The 24,879-nt window shown below is 44.7% G+C and overlaps 1 protein-coding gene across 1 annotated transcript in view; it reads left to right on the top strand.

The window, feature by feature from the left end:
* The window catches only part of RREB1 (ras responsive element binding protein 1), a 153,865-nt gene extending 130,352 nt beyond the window's left edge, over positions 1–23,513 (top strand). The window contains exons 10-14 of the mRNA XM_044667931.1: positions 979–3,835; positions 12,790–12,954; positions 19,429–20,211; positions 22,205–22,524; positions 22,585–23,513. Coding sequence (XP_044523866.1) covers positions 979–3,835; positions 12,790–12,954; positions 19,429–20,211; positions 22,205–22,524; positions 22,585–22,725 — 4,266 coding nt within the window. The 3' untranslated portion in view covers positions 22,726–23,513. The remainder of the gene's footprint in view (positions 1–978; positions 3,836–12,789; positions 12,955–19,428; positions 20,212–22,204; positions 22,525–22,584) is intronic.
* Positions 23,514–24,879: the final 1,366 nt, after the last annotated feature.

Here is a 24,879-nt window from a genome sequence, read left to right as displayed (position 1 = left end):
TATGAAAATCAGAATTTAATAATAGAAACTGAACATAAATCCCAATATGTATTTTTCTCTTAAATCTCCAATTTTCTTTTCAGTGTTCATGGTTTTATAACAATACATCTGGGTAGGAATGAAAACTCTTCTTACTCCTTGCCTTTTCTTGTCCCTTTATTTTAATGATTCTTAACCTAACTTATGTGGGTTTGCTGTATGCTCTGTTGATAATTATTTTGATATGATCAGTTTCTTTTATAAGCTTGCATGTTTTATTTTATGCATTTAAGAAAATTTTTTTCTGAGAAGTGATCTAGACATCACCAGATATCCAAAATAATTGGAAGCATTCCGTTTTAATAGCTAGTATTAATCTAAACTAGACATGGACTTAGTATTATAACAATCAAATTACCAAAAGTCTAACTAAAATAATAACAGGGAAAATTATTTGGAGGAACACTAGAAAAGGATTAGTCTGAAAGCTGTTAGAGCACTAAGAGATCACTTCCTTTAACCTACTTGTTTTTTAGGTGAACCGATTGAGGCACAAAGAACAAAGTCATTTCCCCATGCTTTGTCGGGGATGATCATCCAGCCCTGACAGGAGCCCCATCTGAGTCCAGTTCAGTTCAGCAAGTATAAAAGGTTTCTCCTTATGTGGTAGAACTGGAAATTCAGATTTAAAAGGAGATCTTGAGGATCACTGTGTCCATTCTCTTAATTTAATAGATGAGAAAGTTGAAACCCAGAGGTTGTGCCATTGTCCAAGTTCCTACAAGTAGTACTAAGTATAGACTAGGATTTTAGCCTGAGTTCTTTTGACTCCATTGGCTGGCATAGTGTCACAGCATCCAGGGAGTAAGAAACATTCTAAAGTCTAAAAATTGTTACTTAAAATACACATGGATTGGAACTAAAACTCTTCTTTCTCTTTCTGGCTTTTTCGAATTTTGTCCTCCCACCTGTGACTTTATTTTTCCATGTTTCTCATAGGTCTGGTGTGAAACAAATTTACGAAGATGCATCAGTGAATTTCATCGTTTTATTTGTGAGACCTGCAATAAGGCCTTCCCCATGCTTTCTGCCCTCAAACTACACACACAGACCCATATAGTAGGGGATCCGGGGAGTGAGAAGCACAAAGTAGAGGCAAAGAGTCCGATGGATGAGAGCCCCGAGAAGAAGGCCTTCATGGTGGCCCTGGGCCTCCGGTCCACCAAAGACCTCCTGCCCACCCCTGCGGAGGAGCCCGTGCTGGATGACAACCAAGCGATACAGCTGGAGACCCTGAAGAGCGGCCTACCTCAGGAGCCGGGCAGCACCGGCCTGCTCACCCTGTCCCCTCTCGGGGCGGCTTCCCTGGGGGCCTCGCTCACGGTCCTGCCCCCCACCAAGGAGAACATGAAGCACCTCTCCCTTCAGCCCTTCCAGAAGGGATTCATCATCCAGCCCGACAGTAGCATCGTCGTCAAACCCATCTCCAGCGAGTCCGCCATCGAGCTGGCCGACATCCAGCAAATCCTGAAGATGGCGTCCTCGGTCCCTCCCCAGATCAGTCTTCCGCCGCTGTCCAAGGCCCCCGCCGCCCCCATGCAGTCCATCTTCAAGCACATGCCCCCGCTGAAGCCAAAGCCCCTGGTGACCCCCCGCACGGTGGTGGCCACCTCCACCCCCCCGCCCCTGATCAGCGCCCAGCAGGCGTCTCCGGGCTGCATCAGCCCCAGCCTCCCCCCTCCGCCGCTGAGGCTGATCAAAACCTCTGTGGAGGCCGCCTCCAACTCCCAGCTGCTGCAGCCCAAGTCCGGGGCCAAACTCAATTCTCCGTCTTCACAGCTCTTCCTCCAGCCTCGGGGGGAGGCTTCGGGGCAGCCCGAGATGAAGACCCAGCTGGAGCAGGACAGTATCATCGAGGCCCTGCTGCCCCTGAACATGGAGGCCAAAATCAAGCAAGAAGTGACCGAGGGAGAGCTCAAGGCCATCATCGCCGGAGCGGCGGGCAAGAAGACGCCGGCCATGCGCAAGGTCCTGTACCCCTGCCGCTTCTGCAGCCAAGTGTTCGCCTTCTCGGGCGTGCTGCGCGCGCACGTGCGCTCCCACCTGGGCATCTCCCCGTACCAGTGCAACATCTGCGACTACATCGCCGCCGACAAGGCCGCGCTCATCCGCCACCTGCGCACGCACAGCGGCGAGAGGCCCTACATCTGCAAGATCTGCCACTACCCCTTCACCGTGAAGGCCAACTGCGAGCGCCACCTGCGCAAGAAGCACCTCAAGGCCACCCGCAAGGACATCGAGAAGAACATCGAGTACGTGTCCAGCAACGCCGCCGAGATGGTGGACGCCTTCTGCTCCCCCGACACCGTGTGCCGCCTGTGCGGGGAGGACCTCAAGCACTACCGCGCCCTGCGCATCCACATGCGCACCCACAGCGGGGGCGCCGCCGGCTGCCCCAAGGGCCGCAAGCCCTTCGAGTGCAAGGAGTGCGGCACCGCCTTCTCCACCAAGCGCAACTGCGTGCACCACGTCCTCAAGCAGCACCTGCACGTGCAGGAGCGCGACCTCGACAGCTACGTCCTGGCCGTGGACTGTGGAGCGGGGCCCCGCGAGCCCCAGGCCCCCGACGCCGCCGCGCTGCTCGACGAGGGGCCCTACGCGGACCGGAAGCCCCTCACCGCCTTCCTGGAGCCCCAGAACGGCTTCCTCCGGGGCGCCGGCCAGCCGCCGCTGCCTTCCCACATCTCCATCAAGCTGGAGCCCACGAGCAGCTTCCCCATGGACTTCAACGAGCCCCTGGACTTCTCGCAGAAGGGGAAGGCCTTGGCCTTGGTCCAAGTGAAGCAGGAGAACTCTTTCGTGGGGGCCTCCTCTTACGACTGTTCCATGGAGCCCATCGACCTGTCCATCCCCAAGAGTCTTCGGCGGGATAAGGAGACGGCGGCGCCGGGCGAAGCCAAGAAGCCCGAGCCGGGCCCCGGCTGCAGCGACCAGCTCCATAACTGCCCTCCGCCCTGCCCCGGCCTGCCCGTGCCCCTCGCGGCCGGTGGGCCTTTAGAGAAGCCGGCCGCCACTGCGGCTGCCTCCGCCGCCGCCAGCCCGGGCCTTCCTCACCCTGCCCAGCCCCTGCAGGCCCCCCTCCACCTCGCCGTCCCCATCATCTCCCCGGCCCTCCTGAGCAACTCGGCCCTGCTTCGCCCTCTTCGCCCCAAACCACCCCCGCTCTTGCCAAAGCCTCCCGTGACGAAAGAGCTGCCGCCCCTGGCCTCCATCGCCCAGATAATCTCGTCCGTGTCGTCGGCCCCTGCCTTGTTGAAGACCGAGGTGTCGGACCCCGCACCCAAGGCCGCCGGCAATCCTCTGCTCCCGGAGAAGCTAGCAGGCCCCAAGCAGAAGCCGGCCGCCGTCTCTGGCACCGGCAGCCCCAAAGAGCCCGGCGAGCCCGCCGTCCAGGCCGGCAGTCCCGGGGCCGCCTCCTCCGCGGAGCAGGGATCGGCTGCTTCGTCAAAGAAGAGGGGCCGAAAGAAAGGGACCAAGAACCGGCCCAAGACTAACAGCGGCAGTGTGGACCTGGAGTCGAGCGGAGAGTTCGCCAGCATCGAGAAGATGCTGGCCACCACCGACACCAACAAGTTCAGTCCCTTCCTGCAGTCCGCCGAAGACGATGTCAAGGACGAAGCTGTGCCCACCGACCCGACGGGGCCCAGCGACGACGAGCAGGACTGCCCCGAGGAGAAGCTGCTGAGGGGGAAGCGCAATTCCTATTCTGCCTGCCTGCAGAAGATCAGCTGTCCCTACTGCCCCCGAGTGTTTCCCTGGGCCAGCTCCCTGCAGCGGCACATGCTCACACACACTGGTAAGAGCGTTCTGGCTGTCTGTCCTTCCATCCTTCCCAGACACCGTGAGGAGGGGGCAGCCAGCGGCCCCATGGCTGTGCCCCTGTTGGCCAAACCCTCACTTCTCTTCTCGGCCTTTGCCTCATGGTGCATCCTCCTTTCCCCAGGATTGTTTTCAGGCTGTGAGCCTGTTTCTCCCCGTTAGGGTCCAGAGGCTTCCCGCTGTCCATGCTCTAATGATAGGCTAAATGCTTATCAAAAAGTATTCTAAGGCCCTAGTAATTGCACATTAATCAGCAGTATCTCCTTTCTGATTTGCCTCCATTCTTCACTTGAAAATGTATCAATGATAATTGCTTGAGCCAAACACAAGGAAAATCAAGTTGAAAGGAGACTTTGTAGTAAGGTACCGAAGCATACTCTGTGTACTGACAGGAGACTTTGTATCCTGGTGTCCTTTACCAGGAAGCTTTTGGGCTTTGGGCAGTGAGGTAAACTTGCTTTCTTTTTCTGTCCACACTATCCTTTCATTTTTGTTTGAGAATTTCAGAATTGTTTTGCTAGATTTTATTTTGACCCAACAAATTTCTCCCAAGAAAATGATTTGGTTATTGATGAACAGAAAGGAAGGTTATGATCTTCAACTTTAGACAGATGATTGTAACTGATGACCATTTTGTTTGTTTTTACCAGTTCTGTTGCCTTTCCTTGTTGACTTTACTTAAACCATTGCCATCATTGTTTGTGTTCTTCTTAAAAGAACTATAAAATTAAACTTGAGATACTTTCAGAAACCACCTCCAGAATCCATAGGATGTCCACAGATCAGCTCTGATTTGGTGGCCAGTGTTTTGGGGCTCTGGGTGGGGTAGACAGAGGTATCCTTGCCTTTGAGATAGATAATTCACAGTCCCATGAGTGCTATGATGGAGTCACTGCTATTCAGAATGTACAAGGAAGCCATATGGGGCAACAGCAATGGGATTAGAAGTGAGTTCATACCCTTTTCAATTGAAAAAAATCTTATTCAGGAGGTATTTTTCAAATTAGGCTTTGAAGTACGTGGAGAGAGAGATGCTGCTGGTCAAAGCAAAGGGTAAAGCATCAGGCTGCCAGGCATAAAAGCTTAAGGAAGGTTAAATCACTTAAAGAAGGTAAAAAGCAGGGACAACAGGTCAATCTATTTCTGCCTAATTATAATGCTTTCCTATTACTAGAACCACCGCAACCTCAGCTACAGACCATGATGCAGCTTCACTTACCTTATCTATAAAACAGGAGCCAGGATACAACTGTCTAGATACCTTATAGGACTCCTAGGTAATGGATCTGAGTCACTAAAGCATTCTAGGATTGTAAGGAGGATATATAGGCTTTGCTTGAAGGTTCAAGATGGACAAAATAGAGAAAGAGGAAAAGGAGTTAGAGAGGGAGTAAAGCTAAAACTGCAGTGGTATGGACAGTGGCACTATTGCCTCTTGAATGGAATGGAAAAGTCTTCCATCTAATCAGATTCTGTTCTTGGAATTTATACCAACCCTTGCCAAATTTCTTTTCCTTTTCCTCCCCCACCCCCTTGCGTTGAAGTCTCAGATCCTGGTATCAGGTTGTAAGCTATTCGGAGAATCTGTCAATATAGCGCTCTCTGGTGGGACTGCTTGGTACTGAAAAATATCCAGCTTCATTACCGAGATTGCGGTTGCTCTGGGCTATTTTTAACTTTCCATTTGAAGGAGTTTGTCTGACATAGTAAAATAATAATTCAGTCAAAAGAAGACAACATAGGGGTGATACGGTGAGAAGTATTAAATGCCACGTGATCCGTACTCCAATTTTGCAGCACTTTTGAATGATGAGCTTCTTATCATCATCTGTTCAGTTTATTGAGAAACAGGGCTTTCAGAGAGGCCAGTCTCCACATTTCCCCAGGCAGGTTGCTGTGCCTTTCTAAATATTTAACTCAGTTTCTAGATGGCCGTTTGTTCTTCATCTTTTTCAGCCCTCTCCCCTAGCAGTCAAAGCTACATGGGATGCACTTGTGTCACCTGTCTGTCTCCAGCTGAGAATCTTTAGCCTGGTGTTGATATTAAAAAACTTGTGCAAGTTCGCTTTACCCTTTGGCCATTCTTCTGTGGGCACACTGATGTTATCCCAAGGTACTCCAGGCAGCCAGTATGTCTTTACAGGTGCAAGTTACCTGTCCTTACTTGCCTATAAAGGTGTGAATCGAGGTTAGTTTCGATTGTTTGGCGCTGAATGTCAAAATGTCACCTTGGCTTAAAATGAGTCAGTGATTACACAGGGTGTTAGAAGAAAGACAGATCACCAGGTTGGACCTGGAGTGGAGCTTAAAGGCCATTGAATCCAGTCCCTTGAAGCACAGGAGGTTATTGAAAACATCTTAGAACAATCTTGTGATTTTTCTTTTCTTCCCCCCCCCCCCCCCTTTTTTTTGGGGGGGGGATATAGTAGATTTAAATTTACATAGTCTGTTAAATTGATATAGCTCTCTTGTCTCTCCTTTCAAATCCATCCTTAATACAGCTTCTAAAGCGTAATACTTGGGCTGTAGCCATACTGATTAGAAGTTTCCACTATTCCTTGTTATCTAAAGGATAAAATAAAAATTCTTTTCACTGGTTCTCAAGACTTTTATGGAAAACCCTTCCAGGTTTATTTCATACCACTTCTCTTCATATACTCTCCCATGTCTAGAGCTCATTCTTTATGTATTTGCATATATTTTTACCAGGTCTCCAGCCATGGAAATCTTTCTCTTCCTCAACAGCGAGCCTCTGGGACTTTCATTTCTTTGATGTCTTTTTCCCTCCACACCTTCCCCTCCATCCCCTGGTTGGCAGTAGTCTTCATTCCTCACTCTCATTTGTATCATACTTGAATATGGTCTCATCCTGTTACAACTTATACACAAGAATCAGCTCAGTCTCAATTTTCATTATTTCATTGTTGATTCCCTTGTCACTTTATGTACATTGTGGATTAGAGGTGTCAAACTCCTTGTCTGAACTAGATTATGTGTGGCCCACCATGATCCATTTCTATTTGAGTTGTACATCTTTGGCATAATAGAGGTTTGTTAGAGGTGATGTGGTTTGATTAGTTCATGCAAACTCTTAATTGGTAATGTGCTCCATAGGTAAAATAATCTCAAAATGCTCTTATTTTTTGGGAGAGATCACAGTGTTGACAATCCGTTTTTCCAGTTGCCCTAAAAAACTACTATCATCCAGATATAGCTTACAGCATATACTCAATGAACATTCACAGCTTAATAACACTTCTTGTTCTTGAAAATCTTTTGTCTTTGGTAAAGCTTTAGAATCTATAGTTTAAGAGCAGTGTGTATCGTAGCTTTTAGCAAGTGTCCATGTGTATGCTTAGTTGTATTAGGTGAGCACCCTGCTGAAGCTGGATTTTTATTTAGTTATCATTAAAAAATATAAACAGATTTTTAGCACTAAGTCAGAAGGATCAACATATACTTATAGAAGATAAAACTGAAGAGACCTGTAGACATCTTCTAATCTGATGCCCTCATTTCCCATAGTTGGAGGCTGAGGCTCAGAGAGGAAGTGACTTTCCTAAGGGTCACATAGATAATAAATAGAAGACCTGGGATCCAGTATTCTTTCTACTAAAGCACACTATCTCAAGACAGCGAGGTGGCTCAATGGATAGAGACTAGAACCCTTGAGTTCAAATCTCAGACATTGTGTGACACCCTGAGCAAGTAACTTAATCTCAGTTGCCTGACTCTTACAAATTCTTCTGCCTTGGAACCGATACTCAATTATAAGTTAGAAAGTAAGGGTTCAATTTTAAAAAATTAAAAACCTACATTCACCATTTCTTTTAAATAACATTTGCTATTTTATTATTATTGGTATTGTTATTATTAGTTTTATAACATTCGCCATTTGTTTTCTCATTTTAAGTTCCTCGCCTTCTGTCTTTTTGATGAGGGAAACATCTTCAACATGTGCATCTTAGTCCCTGTGCTAGCCTTTGCCTTTTTTTCCCTTCCAACCTATAATTTTATTAGCTCTCAAAATTCCTTTGCGTATAGATCAGTAACTGTTTTATAACTTATATAGTCTTAGTGAGTTGAGGCATTGAAATGTTATTTAAAAGGCATCCCAAAGTCAGTGATAGGCCTTGAATTAAAATCATCTTGGTTGTTAGTACCCTTTAAGATAATTAGTTAGTTTGTGTCTCCCACTCTCCCCTCCCCTTCCTACATACTATAGAAGGCATCATTTAGAAACAAAATGATATATGTATTTATAAACCTGTCTTATTTATTTCTGTTTATCAGTTCTTTCTCTGGAGGTGGACATAACACAAGTCAGTCTTCAAATGTTATTTTGGTTGCTGTATATACTAAATATTCTCTTGTTCTATTTATTTCAGTCAGAATAGTTCTTTCCCTTCTCTTGGCCCCTTAATGTAAATACTTGATTTCTTTTTTTCTCCCTCTCTTTGTGATAATTCAGGAGTCAAGAAGGTGGTAACTCAGCTTATCTACATACCGGTTTTCCCATAACCAGCCAGTTTCTTCTTTCATTTCTTCAGTTCAATTATTTATCATCTATGATGAGTATAAGGCCAATGTTTGTCCCATTTTCTTCTGCCTTTAACACCCTATTTTATTCCAGACAAGGGCCTTAATATAAATAGTATTTCTGAAACAAAAGAATTATAGAACATTTTAGTAGCAGAAAATTTTTTACATACGCAGCTCAGTGAAAGAAAATCGGAAATCTGAATTCATTCCCCACCTCTAACACATGATAAATTCAAGATCCACATCACTTAACTTGTGTCTCAGTGCCCCAAGCAACACTTAAGAATTATTGCCCGCTGGGGGAAGCTGGGTAGCTCAGTGGATTGAGAGCCAGGCCTAGAGATGGGAGGTCCTAGGTTCAAATCCAGCCTCAGACACTTCCCCGCTGTGTGACCCTGGGCAAGTCACTTGACCCCCATTGCCCACCCTTACCACTCTTCCACCTAGGAGCCAATACACAGAAGTTAAGGGTTAAAAAAAAAAAATTATTCCCTGCTTAGGAATGTCAAGGGAGATTTTTTCACCAGGAATTGTGACAGAAATGACTAAACTCAGTTATGTATCATCCTGTTATACTTGTATATTCAAGAAATTATCAGTTAAATCCAAGCATTTTTTAAAGGATGTATTTATTGTAAGTCCTGGAGACTAGAAGATGGCAATACGTTTCTAACTTGTGCTATGGAGGCAAGCTTCATGGGAAGAGTAGTGGCTTCTGAAATGGCTTCTGAAAAAGGAAAAACATGTAAATAGGAAGAAAGCTGAGTTCAAATCAGCCTCAAGCATCTTACTAGCTGTGTTATTTGAGACAAGTCACTTAACCCTCTGTCTGCCTTGGTTTCCTCAACTATAATAATGATAGTAGCACCTCCCCCCAGAGTTGTTCTAAGTATTAAATGAGATAATATTAAACATTCAGTGCAGTCCTGGACACATAGCAGGTGTTTGGTGCACCCTTCCTGACCTCCAGGTATAGGAGGCAGTATGTCTACATAGGGAGGTAGGAGATAGTTATATTTCTAGACTATTTCACTATACAGAGAAGGGAGTACTAGGGGCATGTTTATATTTTGGGGGGGGAATAGCATATATTTACCCAAAAAAGGCCACAGGAATGCATGTACATATGGACTCTTTTCTCTTTTAACCCCTTCCCTTCTCTCTTAGAATTTCAGAGCAGTGAGAGCGAGGCAGTTGGGATTAAATAGTGTGTCTGGGGTCACACAACAAGGAAGTATCTGAGGCCAGATTTTACCCCAAGTCTTTCTTGACTCCCTTTCCACTGTGCTACCTAGCTGCCCCTAAACACAGTTCTTACCTTTTGGGGTTTTTTTGGGTCTTGACCTCTGGTCATCAGTTTAGAAATCTCACAGAATAGAAACTTTACACTGCTAGGCAGCTCACTGTAACTTTATGTTATAGAGTTGTCTTTTTTTTTTTTTAAACAAACAAAAATGCTTTTGGTCCACTTTGTGTATTTTAATAAACTAATAGTTGACATTATCTGCTTACCTTAAGAGACTTATCTCTCTGTCAGTGTTGGTGTGTGAAGAAAAGACACCTGCACAATTGATATTTTCAACAAATACGGTTTTTGTACATTCAGCATTTGTTCAAGAGAATTAAGCGGCTGTTGTAAACAGAAAATTGTGCAAGATTCTCTGATTGAAGTTTAGTTCCCTGCCCTAATGGAAGTCACACACAAACCTAAATGTAAGAAATTCTGAATGGCCTAAGGGAGAGGGTGCCCTTGTGGGCATCTCATTAGACTTGGACTGGCAAGGATAGGTAGGATTTGAGTAAGTAGACATTTGAGTAAGTAAAGAAGTAAAGAAGAAGTAAAGAAGAGTAAGTAAAGAATGATAGGAGAAGTTGCCCAAAGGTGATTGTGTGCATCTGGTGAAACTTAGCCCTTGCCAGCAAGCATGAAGCTATTTCTTACTCCCTTTTCTGAGAGAGTCAAAAGCAAAAAGCTATTAATTTTCATGTTACAGTGGGAGAAACCATATCACAACAGATCTTTGATACAAAGTATGACACATTACTTACTTGGGGACCATGTTAAAAGTAAAGCCTCTCATTCGAAGCTGTCATTTATTCCAATAACTGAAATTTGAAGAATTTTAGCCAAATTTTGTCTCCTTTTTATTTCATCCCCCCCCCAAGCAAATGTATAGTATTCAAGTAGTAATAAAAGGGATGATAAAAATTAAGGTGTGCTCACTCATGTTTGTGCCACTAATTTATAAGAATAATATTTTGTATAATGCTTAAATTTACAAAGCATATTGTCGTATTAGTATAAGTCTATCTTATAGCTGAGGAGATAAACTTTGGAGTTATAGTCACAGCTTTTTTACATGATAGCAGAGAAAGGGAGTGGGATATAAATATTGGAAGAGAAGAAAACACAGAAATAAAAGTAAAAGGATGGTTCTATATTTTTTATGAGACTATTTTTGCCAATTTATCTTTATTTGGCTTTACAATATCATTTTCTTCTTCATTATTTGATGTCTTTAATGAGTCATTGGTTGCTGGTAATTCTTCCCCTAAGACAATCAACAGGAATTGAAAACCTGAAGATTTATTTGATTAGGATAGAGAGCAAATATTAGAGTGTTTAACATATACATGCACAAACACACCATAAAATACCTACTGAACTTAAGAAAACTTTGAAATATTCAAGGGCTGTATTCAGGAGTTTTGACTTCCTAGTGGAGCTCTCGTGGTTTTAATGAGAATTCCAGTAGTGCAAGGCATCTCCCTTCCCCGCATTGGCTCGGCCATCTGCGGCACTAGAGTGAGAGACAGAAACAGAAGAGTCGAGCTCGCCCCACCCTCATCACCTTCCCCTTCTCTGGATAACTGAGGTCTGAGAAGCTCTGTGCACTGTATAAACTGTGGGACTGGGCATTTCCAGGATCCTCTGCTTGGGAAGGATGGAATCATTTCTTTGTGATCCAAAACTCTGTGTCAGGACAAAGGCCCCCGGTGATTTTTGTGTTGAGAAAAGCCGAGCAAGAAGACCTTTGTGCTTAGTCCTTGAGTTGTCCATTGGCTCCACCAATCCCAAGGCTAAGGGACCGAAGCCACGAGTCTGCCTCGGTTAAAGTCTGTGTACCTGAAACCTTTCCCTCTTGGTAGTAGAAGCTGCTGAGAAGTGTTTAATAACACCACCACGACCAAGAGTCCGGCTTGGCTCTCCCACTCCTCATTCTGCCCTTTCTGCTGATTTCTCTCCCCCAGCCCCCCCGTACAAACAAGTATTATCACAGTAGGTCACAGGGACGACTTGGACTTTGATAGGTTTGCAGTATTTAAAAAATCCAAATAAGGGAGGAAAGTGAGCTAACCTGAACATTAAGCCAAATAGCATAAATACTGGTATGAACAACCTATTTCTCTCATTACCGTGTTTTGGAGATTTACTACAAAGCAGGAAATTACCGGGTCAGAATGGAGAGGAGTACGAACGGTCAAAATAGGAGTTGCCGGGGTGGGGGCGGATCTCTCCCGGGCCGTCCTTTTGGCATTTTAGAGGGAATGCCCACTCTCCTAGGCAGACCCGTCCTAATGGACTTAACCCTCTGAAAGGTAAGAGCCAGGAAATGAGTCACCTGTCTTTGCCTTGCTAGCTTTCCTTCCCCTCCAAGGCCTGACTGAATGAGCCGGAGGGTCAAGGGCATGGCGCGAGGTGGTTTGTCTGCTTTCTTATTGGTCTTCTTTGGTGTCTTAAAGGGGCTCAGCCTGTTTTTGTCTCCTATGTCTTTATTCTCTAATTATAGAAAAATGACTTGGGTCCATTTATCTCGTGAAAATAACCATTTTCTTCTCTAATTTTAAAATTCTTTACAGTGTTTAATTGTTTCATTTACGTTTTAACCTTTCTAGTAATAGGCTGTTTTTAGCTAGTTAAATGATAAATTCCTACACATAGATTTTATTTAAACCAGCATGGTATTGTGGGGTTAGGAGGGTTCACTTTTGGAGTCCAGAATGCCTGGGTAACCTCCTATCTGGCATACATTGACTCTGTGACCCTTTTAGCTTATTGGTTCCCCGGGCATATGCAGCTTGGGGTAGAATTAGTAGTTACCACACTGGAAGTTCCCTTATGACAGTAATGAAACCACAGGTCCAGACAAAATGAAAATGTTTTAATTGTACAGTAATTCAATATTATGAAGAATAAAAGCATGCTTTGCCCTAGATTTGAGACATTTTAGGTGTTTCATTGTTTTGTTATTAAACGCTTATTTATGTTCATCCAAAGTAAGAGGGAGGGTGGGGAGTGGGGACAGCTACCAATATTGCCCAGCAAAATAAAGTAGCTCTTAGCTTTCATTAGAAAGTCAGATAAATCTATCTTTTTTCCTGCTTCAGGTCAGAAGCCCTACCCTTGTCAAAAATGCGACGCCTTCTTTTCTACCAAATCTAACTGTGAACGGCACCAATTGCGCAAACACGGAGTTGCCAACTGCTCCTTGAGAAGAAACGGGCTTATCCCCCAGTCAAAAGAAAGTGATGTTGGATCTCATGATAGCACAGGTAGTTCTTTCAGGTTATTCAGAATAAAGAAAGAAAGAAAGAAAAAGGCCATTCCTGTTCTTTCAGTTAAGCTTTTTAGAGAAAGCCAACAGTCCAGGTTGCTCTGGGGCTGGTGTCAGGGGCCTAAATCGTAGCAGGTCAGAAAAGCAGAAGGCACTAAGGCTGTCCAGAAGAAGCACGATGGGCCGCCCGGCAGCCAGGACACCCACCATTGGACACGATTTCTCCAGTCCTCTTTCTTTTTTCCCCAAAGCCCTCGCTAATGGTAGTGCCACAGGCCCTTGGAAAGGGAGATTCTGTATACCTCAGAGGAGAGACGGAGTGGCGCATTGGGGTGGTGGGTTTTTTCCCCCATGTAGATGCAAGGTAGAGATGTCTGCCCTGGCCAGACGCCGCGGCTTCTTTGACTTCGGGGCCTTGCTTGTCACATCTCTTGGGATAAAGAAGGTGGGCCTGTCCTGGGCGGGTCAGTAGTGTGGCCAGAACCTGCAAAACTGAAGAGCTATTTTAAAGGACTTTGCATGTTCTTTCTTCCTTAATCACATTTCTGCTCTCCCTGGACAGAGCGTCTGCTACTGACCTGTGCAATGACTGGCTGCCGCAATTTCTCCCCCTTTAGCTTAGCTTGCCGCTGCCACGGTGTTCCCTGTGTGCTCGTGTCCCTGGTTCACCACCGCCTGCGTACTTTCCTCCTCTCTACCCTCACCTCCCCCAGCGTGCTTACCCACCTGCCCAGTGCACATGGCTGCTGGGTTTAGGAGAAGGATGGCAGGAACTAGACACAAGTCTGAAATGGAATCTGGGAGTGAGACGAAGCGACCTCCTGGGGGAGGGGGCCAAATCAAGGGGCTCTGATTGGGCATAAAGGGTTGAAGCCGGGTTGGGGTTGGAAACAGTGTTGGTATCTCTAAGGGACCCCATGGGAGCTGCGTGGCAGTCCTACCATGTGGCAAGAGCATAGAAAGGGCCCTGGGTCCAAATCCAACAGCGTGTTTTCAGTTTTCTTGGTTGATGCTCCTGAGATGATTGGGCCAGAAGGAAGATTCTGTCTTCCTTTTTCTTTGGGTCTAATGCAATAATGGATAATTAAGGAAGTAGCTAAGTGGCTCAGGCCTACAGACAGGAGGTCCTGGTTTCAAATCTGGCCTCAGACACATCCTGGCTGTGTGACCCTGGGCAAGTCACCATTGCCTAACCCTTATCATTCTTCTTGGAACCAATACACAGTACTGATTCTAAGACAGAAGGTAAAGGTTTTAAATCATACAGTTTTTTAAAAAGAATAGAAAATTAGGGTAAAGGCAAATAGAATCTTGAGTTCTTCATATGCACAGTTCCCACAGTCTTAACCTGAGAGAGTATACTTTTTTTTTTTTTAGCAAATCTTTTATCTTTTAGTTTTAGTTTAGCTCCTCTAATCCTTTTAATGCCATATAGGCATTATTAATATGCCATTTAATTTAGCTTTATTCTTATTTATATTTTTATATTTCTTTTATAGGCTATATAATTTTTACCCCCATTTTGCCTTTTATCCCCTTTTTACTCTCACTTAATTGCATTTTATACTGGAAAGATAACTGGCTTTATTTATTGCATAGTCAATTCAGGGGGTTTGCTCTTTTTCATTCCCATGTGAGCCAAAAGTAAAAGTAATCTCATGTCCTGATCCCCCTTTTCAGCCTCCAGGAAATCCCTGGGGATGCTGCAAGGGACCACTGTAAATGTGTAACTTTTGGCCATAATACCAATTCCCTATTTAATGGCCTACAAATCCCCAGAATTCACTCTGAAACAGTAGTTCTAAGTGGGTAATTCATTTGGTATGTGGGATGGTAAAAAGAGCCCTTGGTTTTTAGGATCTATTTCATGCCAAACACTTTGATGTACAGTGAGAGCACTTTTAACGTTCTAATGGTAATTTTAGCAAATTATAGTTGCCTGATGAGATGCTTTAAAAAGTTGATTTAAAGTTTATTTAGCAAATTTTAAGTTGCCTTTTTTTTTTTTTTCTTAAAGCTGGATGTATACAAGTTTTATCTTTACAGATTAGGTAAAAACTTAATTCTTCACCCAAAGTATGTAGCATCCCTTTAAAGCAGTGGTTCCCAAATTTTTTTGGCCTACCGCCCCCTTTCCAGAAAAAATATTACATAGCCCTCTGGAAATTAGATTTTAAAAAAATTTTAATAGCAATTAATAGGAAAGATAAATGCACCTGTGGCCATCACCGCTCCCCATGATTGCTGCAGCACCTACTTTGGGAATCACTGCTTTAAAGCAACAAATTTTGAGGTGGTAATGGAATAGCCAAAAAAGGAAAGGTTTGTTATCAATAGTGTTAAAAGTGTTAGTAGTGTTCATGAATAAGAAAAATTACACTTAAGGTTAGGAGAAGAAAAAACAGTTCAGGAAAGTAGAATTCAGAGCTTCCACACAGGCTATTAAAAAGAAGGTGATGGCTGTGGAGGAAACAAGTTCTTTTTCTGAAAGTGGAACTTTGGGAAGGATACAGACAAGAAGTTGTGGATATTATGGTAGGAAAAGCCTAAGGATTTCTATGCTGCTGCTTGCACACACTTATCAAATAGATCATTTTTCTGAATTTCTAAAATACATATTTTACAATTTAGTTTTAAATCTTCTTACATAAAATATCATATAAGCAAGTTAACATCCAAGTCTTTTCCCCATTCTGTCTTCCCATCTCAACAACGATGATTATATAAATTATAATATAATAATATTATATATGCATATGTAAAATAAGTTATAACAAAATTGTTGAAAATGTAGCTTTAAGTGAGGAGTTAAACTGGAACTTGGCTTTCAGTTTACTCGGAATAATTGCAAGTCTTTCTCTCACAGTGCTACAGTATCAGCCTGAATCAGTCCTAGAAAATATTAATATTAAGCTTTGAGCTATTTCCCAAGGGAGGTTTCACATTCTCTCAGAAAATGTCTGTTTGTTTTTAAAGAACTTTAGTGAATTAGGTGAAGAATATAGACACAAAGACTGAAATTTCTTGCTGCCATTTTAGTTTCTCCTGGTTTCAAGCAAAATAACTTGTTTATAGAAAGTAGCAGGGATTTGGAAAAAATGGAGTGACTCCAAAGCCTCCTTTGCTTTACTCATTATGAGTTAACTGTAAACTTATCCTTAGATGGGCTACTAAGCTGATATCTAGAGTGACTTTTTTTAACCCTTGCCTTTTGTTTTAAGTTTGATATTAAGTATTGGTTCCATTGAATGAATGAGAAAGGGTAGGCAATTGAAGTGAAGTAACTTGCCCAGGGACACACAACTAGGAAGTGTCTGAGTAGTCATATTTGAACCCAGGACCTCCTATCTCTCCTGTCTCTAGACCTGGCTCTTCATTCACTGAGCTACCTAGGTGCCCCCTAATGCAATTTTTGAGAAAAATATATTGCCTAAATGTTATTAGAGAGGACTAAGAATTTACTTCTGATTTTTTTTTTAAACCCTTACCTTCTGTCTTGGAGTCAATACTGTGTATTGGCCCCGAGGCAGAAGAGTGGTAAGGACTAGACAATAGGGGGTCAAGTGACTTGCCCAGGGTCACACCACTGGAAAGTGTCTGAGGCCAGATTTAAACTACAACCTCCCATCTCTAGACCTGGCTTTCAATCCACTGAGCTACCCAGCTGCCCCCACTTCTGATTTTTTAAAGCACTTTTTCAATTCAATAAAATAAACATGCTAAGGCGTATGTGTTGGCGGCCAAAACAAACTCAAGACACCCTACTCTCAAGAAACTTAGGCTCATTGGGAAGATAGCAACTAGGTGAAATGATTAAATATATTAATACTTAAATGGCTGTTTCTTTAGTTTATGATCTTAAATGAGGCACTATAGCAGAGTTGGATTACTACAGTTTAGGAAAAGGCTAGATACTTGAGGAGTAGGGGTAGTTAAATGCGATTGGATGAATTAACTTCTTAATTTTGGTTGCTTAGACCCACAGAATGACCCTTAAGAGGATTAGTTTTAGCTACTCTGCTATAAAACATTCCTACTTAATTTGAGTTTTCTTTTAGTGGGAATTATCCGGAATCTTAGACTATTTAGAGGGAACTCAATTATCCATGATGATGGATTGGCACAAATGGGAAAATTACCTGAAACATCGTACATTTATGAAACTTTGATTCTAAAATCCTTTAATGTTTACAGAAGCTTTCTAAAATTTTTTGTGGGGAGGACGGGAGATGAAGCAGTGCTGTTAATGTTATAAAAGATTTAATCTGAGTCTTTAAAGTGACAGTAGCGAATAATAATCTGGATACATGATAAATGATAGGGGAAAAAATAACTGGAACTTAGCAATAACATATAATCTTATCATCTGTAGAAAAGCTAAACATTTGATAGCTCAATCATGTGGTTCACAGATTAATTTTCACAGGTACAAATACGGACCTGGACCAGAGAATTCATACCTTAGACTGTTATTTCATTTTTTAAAAATCATTTGAACATTTTATTTATTTACATGTAAATCTCCATCCCCAAAAGAAGACATTCAGAATTCTTCCCCAAAATACAGATTCCCATAAACCCTAACCACAGAAGAATAAAATAAAACAGAAAGTCAGTCATATTTAACTTAGATCAGAAAGTTGCACCTTGGTTTCCGAAGTCCAAGTACGAGATTGGGAATCTATCTGACTTTAAGCTTCCTTAATACTAGTACTAAGTGGAATTCATTATAAAAGCCTTTACCATAATAACTTAATACATAAAAACTTAATACATATTGTAGAATGAATAATTGTGTGTCCTTAAATATATGAAAATCACTGTAATGTAAGCAAGGAATGGCTCACTGACTTTTCATTCTCATTACAACAGACTGGGTGATGAGCAATACAGGATATGAAATTTGAGAAGAATGATGGTTATGAGTTTAATTGTAATTTTTACAGGATTCTTTCATAATCCACTCATGTAAAAAGTCTCCATTATGAAACATAATTGGCCAGTCCCGTGATAATGCCTTGGGAATTGCGTTACCTCAGCTGCAGAGAGCTTTGAGGAAGGAAGCACAATTTAGAATCAATATAAAATTACAGTTCTTGGTATTTTGCTGTTTTTGTATTATAACAATATTTTGAACTGTAAATCCTCATCTTGACAAAGAAAAAGCTCTATAATATTTAGAATTTTAAGAGGCCCATAATGTAATGTTTATTTGACTGCAGAGAATTTATCTAAACCTTTATCTCAGCAGTTTGTACATTCTGACTGTATTTACCTTAACTGTTAGCAATTCAGCTAAATAATTAATCAGCCTGTATTGCCCATAGTGTTTTTTAGAGTGTTTGCTTCTGTGCCATAGATGCTGGAATTGAGTACATTTGGAAATAAAAGTACACCCTACTTGTGGTAGGTGCTGCTGTGCCTCTGTTATTTATTGCCTCTTGGTGAAGCCATTACGATGGCAGCTAGCGTTTCTGTATCACCTTCTGTGGGTGCCCTTTACCTTGGCAGGCTGGTGCTGTTATGCCCATTTTGTGGTTGAGGGAAGCCAGGGTAAACAGGTTAAATGACTTGTCCAGAGTCCCCAAGCTAGTTTGTGTTTGAGGTGAGTTTTGAACTGCAGGCCTCTGAGCTCACGCAGCTGCCCCAAAGGTAAACGTATTAAATTCCCTCTCCACGGCCTTTTACAAATAAGATTGCCATCCAGCGCTGCTTGGGTCCTGTTGTATTAGAAATAATAATAATAAATAATAAATATTGCATTAGAGATAGATACAAAAAGACAGACCCCCCAAAATCGTTTTAACAGCCACAGCCAGAAGTTCTCTCTCCTTATACAATTTTCAGAATCCTCATTTTTTCACGTGCTCCACCAAAGCCATTTTCTAGCGTTCTTCCCTTCCTTACTCCAGCCGAGTCTTCCCTCTTTCATGTAACGAAGTGATCGTCACAACATATTATTGCCTCCAGTTCCACTATTTTTATTCTCCTCTGCTTTATACCACACATTATCTCAGTGTGTTCCTAAAACCAAAGGGAAGTACTTTTCACAGGAGCCGTGTCTGCTTTTGCCTCAGGAATATCATTCGGGGGGGGGGGAGTTCTGCCATTTGGGGTGTCAGCCCCGGACTCGGGGCTCCCCTGTGCTGGCAGGGAGGCCGGGAGCAGCAGAGGTCTGTGTGTGTGTGTGCATGCATGCTTAGTCCCACCCCTTAGACTCCATCACCCCATAACCCGAGGCTGTGACTCTCCTTTCTCACAGACCCCCCTCTGCCTTGTCCAGTTACTCACCCCTCCTCGTTTCCTGCCTCTGGGAAGCCCCGGGACAGCGGGTGTAGACGCGCTCCCCGGCTGAGGCCTCCCTCCTGGGCTCTGGGTGGGTTGGTGATGGCTAGGGGTGGCCCAAGGGTCCTGCGAGGCCGTCCCGGCACCCGTCCTCATCGAGGCCTTCCTTTTGTGTTCTTCCACACAGATAGCCAGTCGGATCCGGAGATTCCCGTCACGGGCGGCGAAGTGCTCGACCTCACGTCCAAGGAGCGGGAGCAGCCGCGCTCGGAGGGCGCCCCGGAGCACAGCCCGGAGAGCCAGGGCCGCCCCGCCGAGGAGGCCCAGGACAAGGACAAGGAGAAGGCGCCCTCCCCCGCGGGCCCCGAGGAGCCCCGGGCCGACGAGGACGAGGAGAGGGAGGCTGCGGAGGAGAAGGCCGAGGAGATGGAAGGCCCCGAAGACGACGCCGTCAGCAACAAGAGCCTCGACCTCAACTTTGCCAGCAAGCTCATGGACTTCAAACTGGCCGAGAGCGAGCACGCGGTGTCGGCCGGCGCAGCCTCCTCTGAGCACGACAAGAAGCACGCTTGCGACATCTGCGGGAAGAGCTTCAAGTTTGCCGGAACCCTGACCCGCCACCGGAAAGCCCACGCTCACGAGGAGCCGCGGGACGAGAGGCCCCCCGAGGAGGAGGCCGCCAGCCCCTCGGCCCCGGAGCCGGCCGCCGAGCGCGAGGCCAGCCCCGCCGAGCCCAAGGCCGCCGAGTCCCCGTGCGGGGGCAGGGACAACGAGGAGAGCGAGAGCGTCTCCGAGGGCGAGGGCGCCGCCGACAGGAAGTCCTCCGAGAAGAGCGACGACGACAAGAAGCCAAAGACGAACGGCACCAAGAGCGCCACCAAGGCGGACAAGAGGAAGAAGGTGTGCACCGTGTGTAACAAGAGGTTCTGGTCCCTGCAGGACCTGACCCGGCACATGAGGTCCCACACAGGTAAGCCTCCCGCCCTCACCTTCCGCGGAAAGGCCTGCGTATCCTCGACAGGGATTCCGAGGGGAGTCCCGCGTTGCTTGTTCCTTTGCATCCAGGCCTCCACGAAGCTATTTGGGTGTTCTTGGCCAAGATCCCGGCGTGGCTGCACCATTCCTCCTGCGGCTCATTTCGCAGCCAAGGGGACGGGAGCCAGCGGGCCGAGAGCGCGCGCCTTGGACGCCGGGCCGGGCACGCTCTCCGCCGTACCACCTCGCTGCTCCTGCCAAACAGGAGGTTTCCAGCCTTAGTGCTCCTGACCACCATTTGTGTGTGGCCTGGGCTCCTCCGGGAGCCTCCCTGACCCAGGGCGACGTGGGGGGATCTGATTTGTTGCCGACAAAGCCCGGCGGCGCGGGCGGGCTGCCACGAGCCTTTTCCGGCAGCGTTCTTCGCGGGCCTAGCAGGCTCTGCTTTCTTCCCTGGGGGAGGGGCTCTTCTGGCCCGGCGCTGGTGCTCCTCGGGCTTCCTCTCCCTTTTCGGTCTTGCACCCAGCGAGGATGGCAGGAAGGACGGAGCGAGACGTAGAATAAGTCTGCGCTGCCTCGTGGAGCGCATCCTCGCTAGTGTTTAGTCCCCTTTGTCCAATCTCTACGCGAGTTCTGTGCCGGGTGGAGTGACTTCATCACCATGTGCACGCTGCCGTGGCGTTAGGCCAGCTCCTCTTGGCCGCAGGCTGCTTTTTCTCCTTCTCTTCCACACACTCTCCTGTTAAGTTCACGCCTGGTGAACCAAACCCTGGTGTTCCTCCGGCTTGCTCAGGAGGGATTTTGAGGGAGTGTGGAATGGGAACTCCCTCAGAGCAGGTATTCTTAGGTTTCTGAGCAGCTGCTCACTAGGGGCTAAGAAATGCAGCTGTTCTTAGGAGCCCGCAGAATGCTTCCCTGGAAGTAGCTTACTTTTTAAATGTTACTTAGGATTTCTGTGCCTTCTTCTTGAACCTTTAACATTAGCTCCTTCCCAGGGAGGGCATCTTCCTATAGACTGCTCGGGTAGCTACATGTAGCCGTTCCTTATTTAAATTCTCAGGACACATTAATCAAGCTGCCTAAATGAAGGTCATAGATTTTGGCCTGCATCTGTAAGAAGTGGGAAGGTGAATTTCAAAGTGAAAAAACCATTTCTCCATTTTTTCCTGTTTTCCTCCATCTCCCCACTAAGGCAGAGGAAATTCTCTCCCAAATTTATTTTCATTTATGGAAACAGGTTGTTTTTTTCAGCAGTTTTGATATCCAGGCTTTTAGACGGACAGATGTTGTGTAATGCAGTAAGGAACCTATTCTCTTTAGTTTGTTTATTTTAATAACACATTTCCACATTAATTTTCCAAAGTTATGATCCAATGATCCAAACTGTCTACCTCTCTTCTTCCCTTCCCCCTCCTGTAGCTTGGCAAGCAATTCAATCTGAGTTATGCATGTATTATCACACAAAATACTTCCATATTGTTCATTTTTGTAAGGGAATAATCTCATAAAACCCAAATCCCAAAACATATACCCAAATAAGCAAGTGCTAAATCATTTGTTTTCCTCTGCATCCTAACTCCCAAAGGTTCTTTGGCATCCCTCAGAATTGCCCTGGATCGTTGTGTTGCTGAGAATAGTGAGGCCTGTCACAGCTGATCTTCTCACAGGGATGCCGTTACTGTGTACACTGTTTTCCTGGCTCTGTGCATGTCACTCTGCATCAGTTCATGAAGGTCTTCCCAGCTCTTTCTGAAGTCGTCCTGCTCCTCGTTCCTTATAGCACAATAGTATTCCATTACCATTTGCCACACTTTATTCAGCCATTCCCCAATTAAGGGACATCCCTTCAGTTTCCAGTTCTTTGCCACCACAAAAAGAGTAGCTATAAAGATTTTCGTACAAATAGGTTCTTTCCCATTTTTTCATAGTTATTCTTAGAACAAGACCATTGTGTGTGAAAATTTAATTTTTTTCTCCTGTTACTTCAGGGGAAAGACCGTACAAGTGCCAGACCTGTGAGCGGACCTTCACTTTGAAGCACAGCCTGGTTCGTCATCAACGCATCCATCAGAAAGTCAAAAACACGAGACACCACGGGAAGGAAAGCGACAAGGAAGACCGCGGCGAGGACGACAGTGAGAACGAATCCATCCACAGTGGCAACAATCCTCTCTCGGAAAACGAGGGAGACTCCGCTCCAAATCTCAACAGCCATTCGGCCGTCACCCGAAGCCAGAGAGAGCATTTGGCCAGCGTGGCCAAGGATTCGAGTCGTCAGGAGGATAAGTCGGGGGGAAGGACGCCTGGCGTTTGTCTAGCCGAGCCCAACAAAAGTGCCCAGAAGCCGGCCCCGGCCGGGACCACGGAGCAGGAGTCTCAGGGTAGTGCGGATCGCGAGAGCCCGTCGGGCTTCATTCAGGATCTGTTGGACATGCACAGCAAGAGGCCTCCTGCGAACCACATTCTTGCCTCGGCAGATAGTGCGCCCCCTCTTGTGGGAATGGAATGACCCAATCAACTGTCTGTCCCCAGCACATAGACTAAAGCCAGCAGAGCAAAGGTACCCCAATCTGTAGCACACTGGATTTCCTCAGTGACTCCAGTGGTCGGGGAGTGAGAGAGAGGGAGAGGGAGAGGGAAAGGGAAAGGAAGAAACGAAGTATGGCAGACTGACCCTAGTGCCATAGCCCTTTCAGTATAACAGTGCGAGAGACTACAGGATATACTGATTCTGAGTGCCTTACTACTTTATTAAATCTTTTGGTATCATTGACCTTTTTTTTTTTTTCCCCAAAATGATTTTTAAAAAAAAATATTTTAATGAATTATTTGGAGAGGACCTTTTTCATTTAAGCATTAATGTTACCTTTTTGTATTGGTGTGCGTGAGCCTGTTCGCGTGGAACTTTTGATAGTTGCCGTGTTTTGTTCTGTGAGCCGGAAATGGGGAAAAGAAACCAATGCCCTTGGATACCACGACTAACTGGAAGAAAATGATGTGAATTTCCTATGCCAGAGGAAAATTTGGATGAGAGATAATTAATTTCTCAAAGACATTTTTGTACCTACTACGCGATGGAACTCTAATCTGGTTCCAGGTATTAAGACAAGTGGTTGATGAAGGTATTCAAAATTGGTTCAAGCCAAAACCAGGAAAGATGCTAGCTTCAACCTCATCCTTGTTTCCACTCTTTTCGGCGTTAGAAATGGTGTTATTGTTTAATGTTTTAAGACATTTTTTCCTGGACTGAGCATACAGAGAAGAGTTACCTTAGCAACTTAACCTATGGAAATTATGCACAGCTGTCATATGTTTGATTTTTTTTTTTTTGCTTCAATATATGTATTATTATTATTATTGTTATTATTATTATTATTATTATTTTAAAAGTCATCAGTTGCTAGGCTCTGCAGTTAGCAGAAACCAATGGGCAATATTTGTCCGCGGAGATCTATGATGCAGCTTTGGATCCCTGTGTAAATGTTTGATTATAGCTTTGACTAGTTCATTAGCCCTCACATGGCAGTTGTTCTACTGAACCTAAATGAACCCTTCCTTCCTTAGCGACTGGAGAAATAAAGTGGAGGCCAACAAGTAATCACCACCAATGTACAGGGGAACATCTCAGCAGTGTGTGTGTGTGTGTGTGTGTGTGTGTGTGTGTGTGTGTGTGTGTGTGTGTGAGAGAGAGAGAGAGAGAGAGAGAGAGAGAGAGAGAGAGAGAGAGAGAGAGGGAGGGAGTGTGTACATATATGTGCAAACAAATGCACCCCCGTGGGGGGAGGTAGTAGAGGTAACAGGATGAGAGGGACCTCCAAATGCATCAGGAAAGTGCTGCAAAGAATTTTTGTGGACAGAAAGGCAGTGATGAAAAAAAATCTGTTACTCACTAATAAGGTAGTCTTCCAGCTCAATGACATGCAAGCCTTACCCACTTTTGCTACTGACATATTTGCAAAGCAAGGAAATGCTACTACTGGTTTTTTTTTTTTAATTAAAAAAAGAAAAGCAAAACAAAAGCTGACAAGTGCAGTTTGGGCTGGTGCTTGAAAAGATGAACATGTCATTTCTGATTCCCTCTCCATAATCGGAACCCCTAGATGCAGAGAGGAAGAATTTTCTTAAGAGGTATCCCACATAGGCAGTGGAATTCACTGCAGCCACCAATGTTGAGGGGTAGAAAAAAAATGTCTCCTACTGTAGCCGAGCTTTGTGCTCAGCATCTTTTTTTTTTTTTTTTTTTTGTCCTTCAGTCATGACCTCTAGGACATAGAGCCAATAGTATTGCCAGGGATGCCCTGTGCCGTTCCTCCACTTGAACCCCTCTTCCCCTCTCCCACTGCGATTACAACTGCAGCCCTTCCCACCTCTTCTTTCTTAGTTTCCTTTCTAAGATTTCTTCCTCCTTCGGGCCTTAACTATATCCTCCCTCTTTATCTTTGTCTGTATATACTTCGACACATACATGCATACTTTTCCCCCCTTTTTTTGACCTCTTAATTTTTCACTGATTTCCAGAGGTAGAAATTCAGCTGCCCAGACTTCACACAGAAAGATAAGTCTTCTTGAAATTAATGAAAAGTGATATGAAAAGAAAGAAAGGTTGAGATATGTGTCATTTAAAAAAAAAATTGTACTAGGAATGTCCGAACTAGTTTCAAAA

Source organism: Gracilinanus agilis, chromosome 1 (assembly GCF_016433145.1).
Source record: "Gracilinanus agilis isolate LMUSP501 chromosome 1, AgileGrace, whole genome shotgun sequence".
Classification (NCBI taxonomy): Eukaryota; Metazoa; Chordata; class Mammalia; order Didelphimorphia; family Didelphidae; genus Gracilinanus; species Gracilinanus agilis.
The sequence above is the reverse complement of the archived record's forward strand: the minus strand, read 5'-3'. Positions and strand labels throughout refer to the sequence as shown.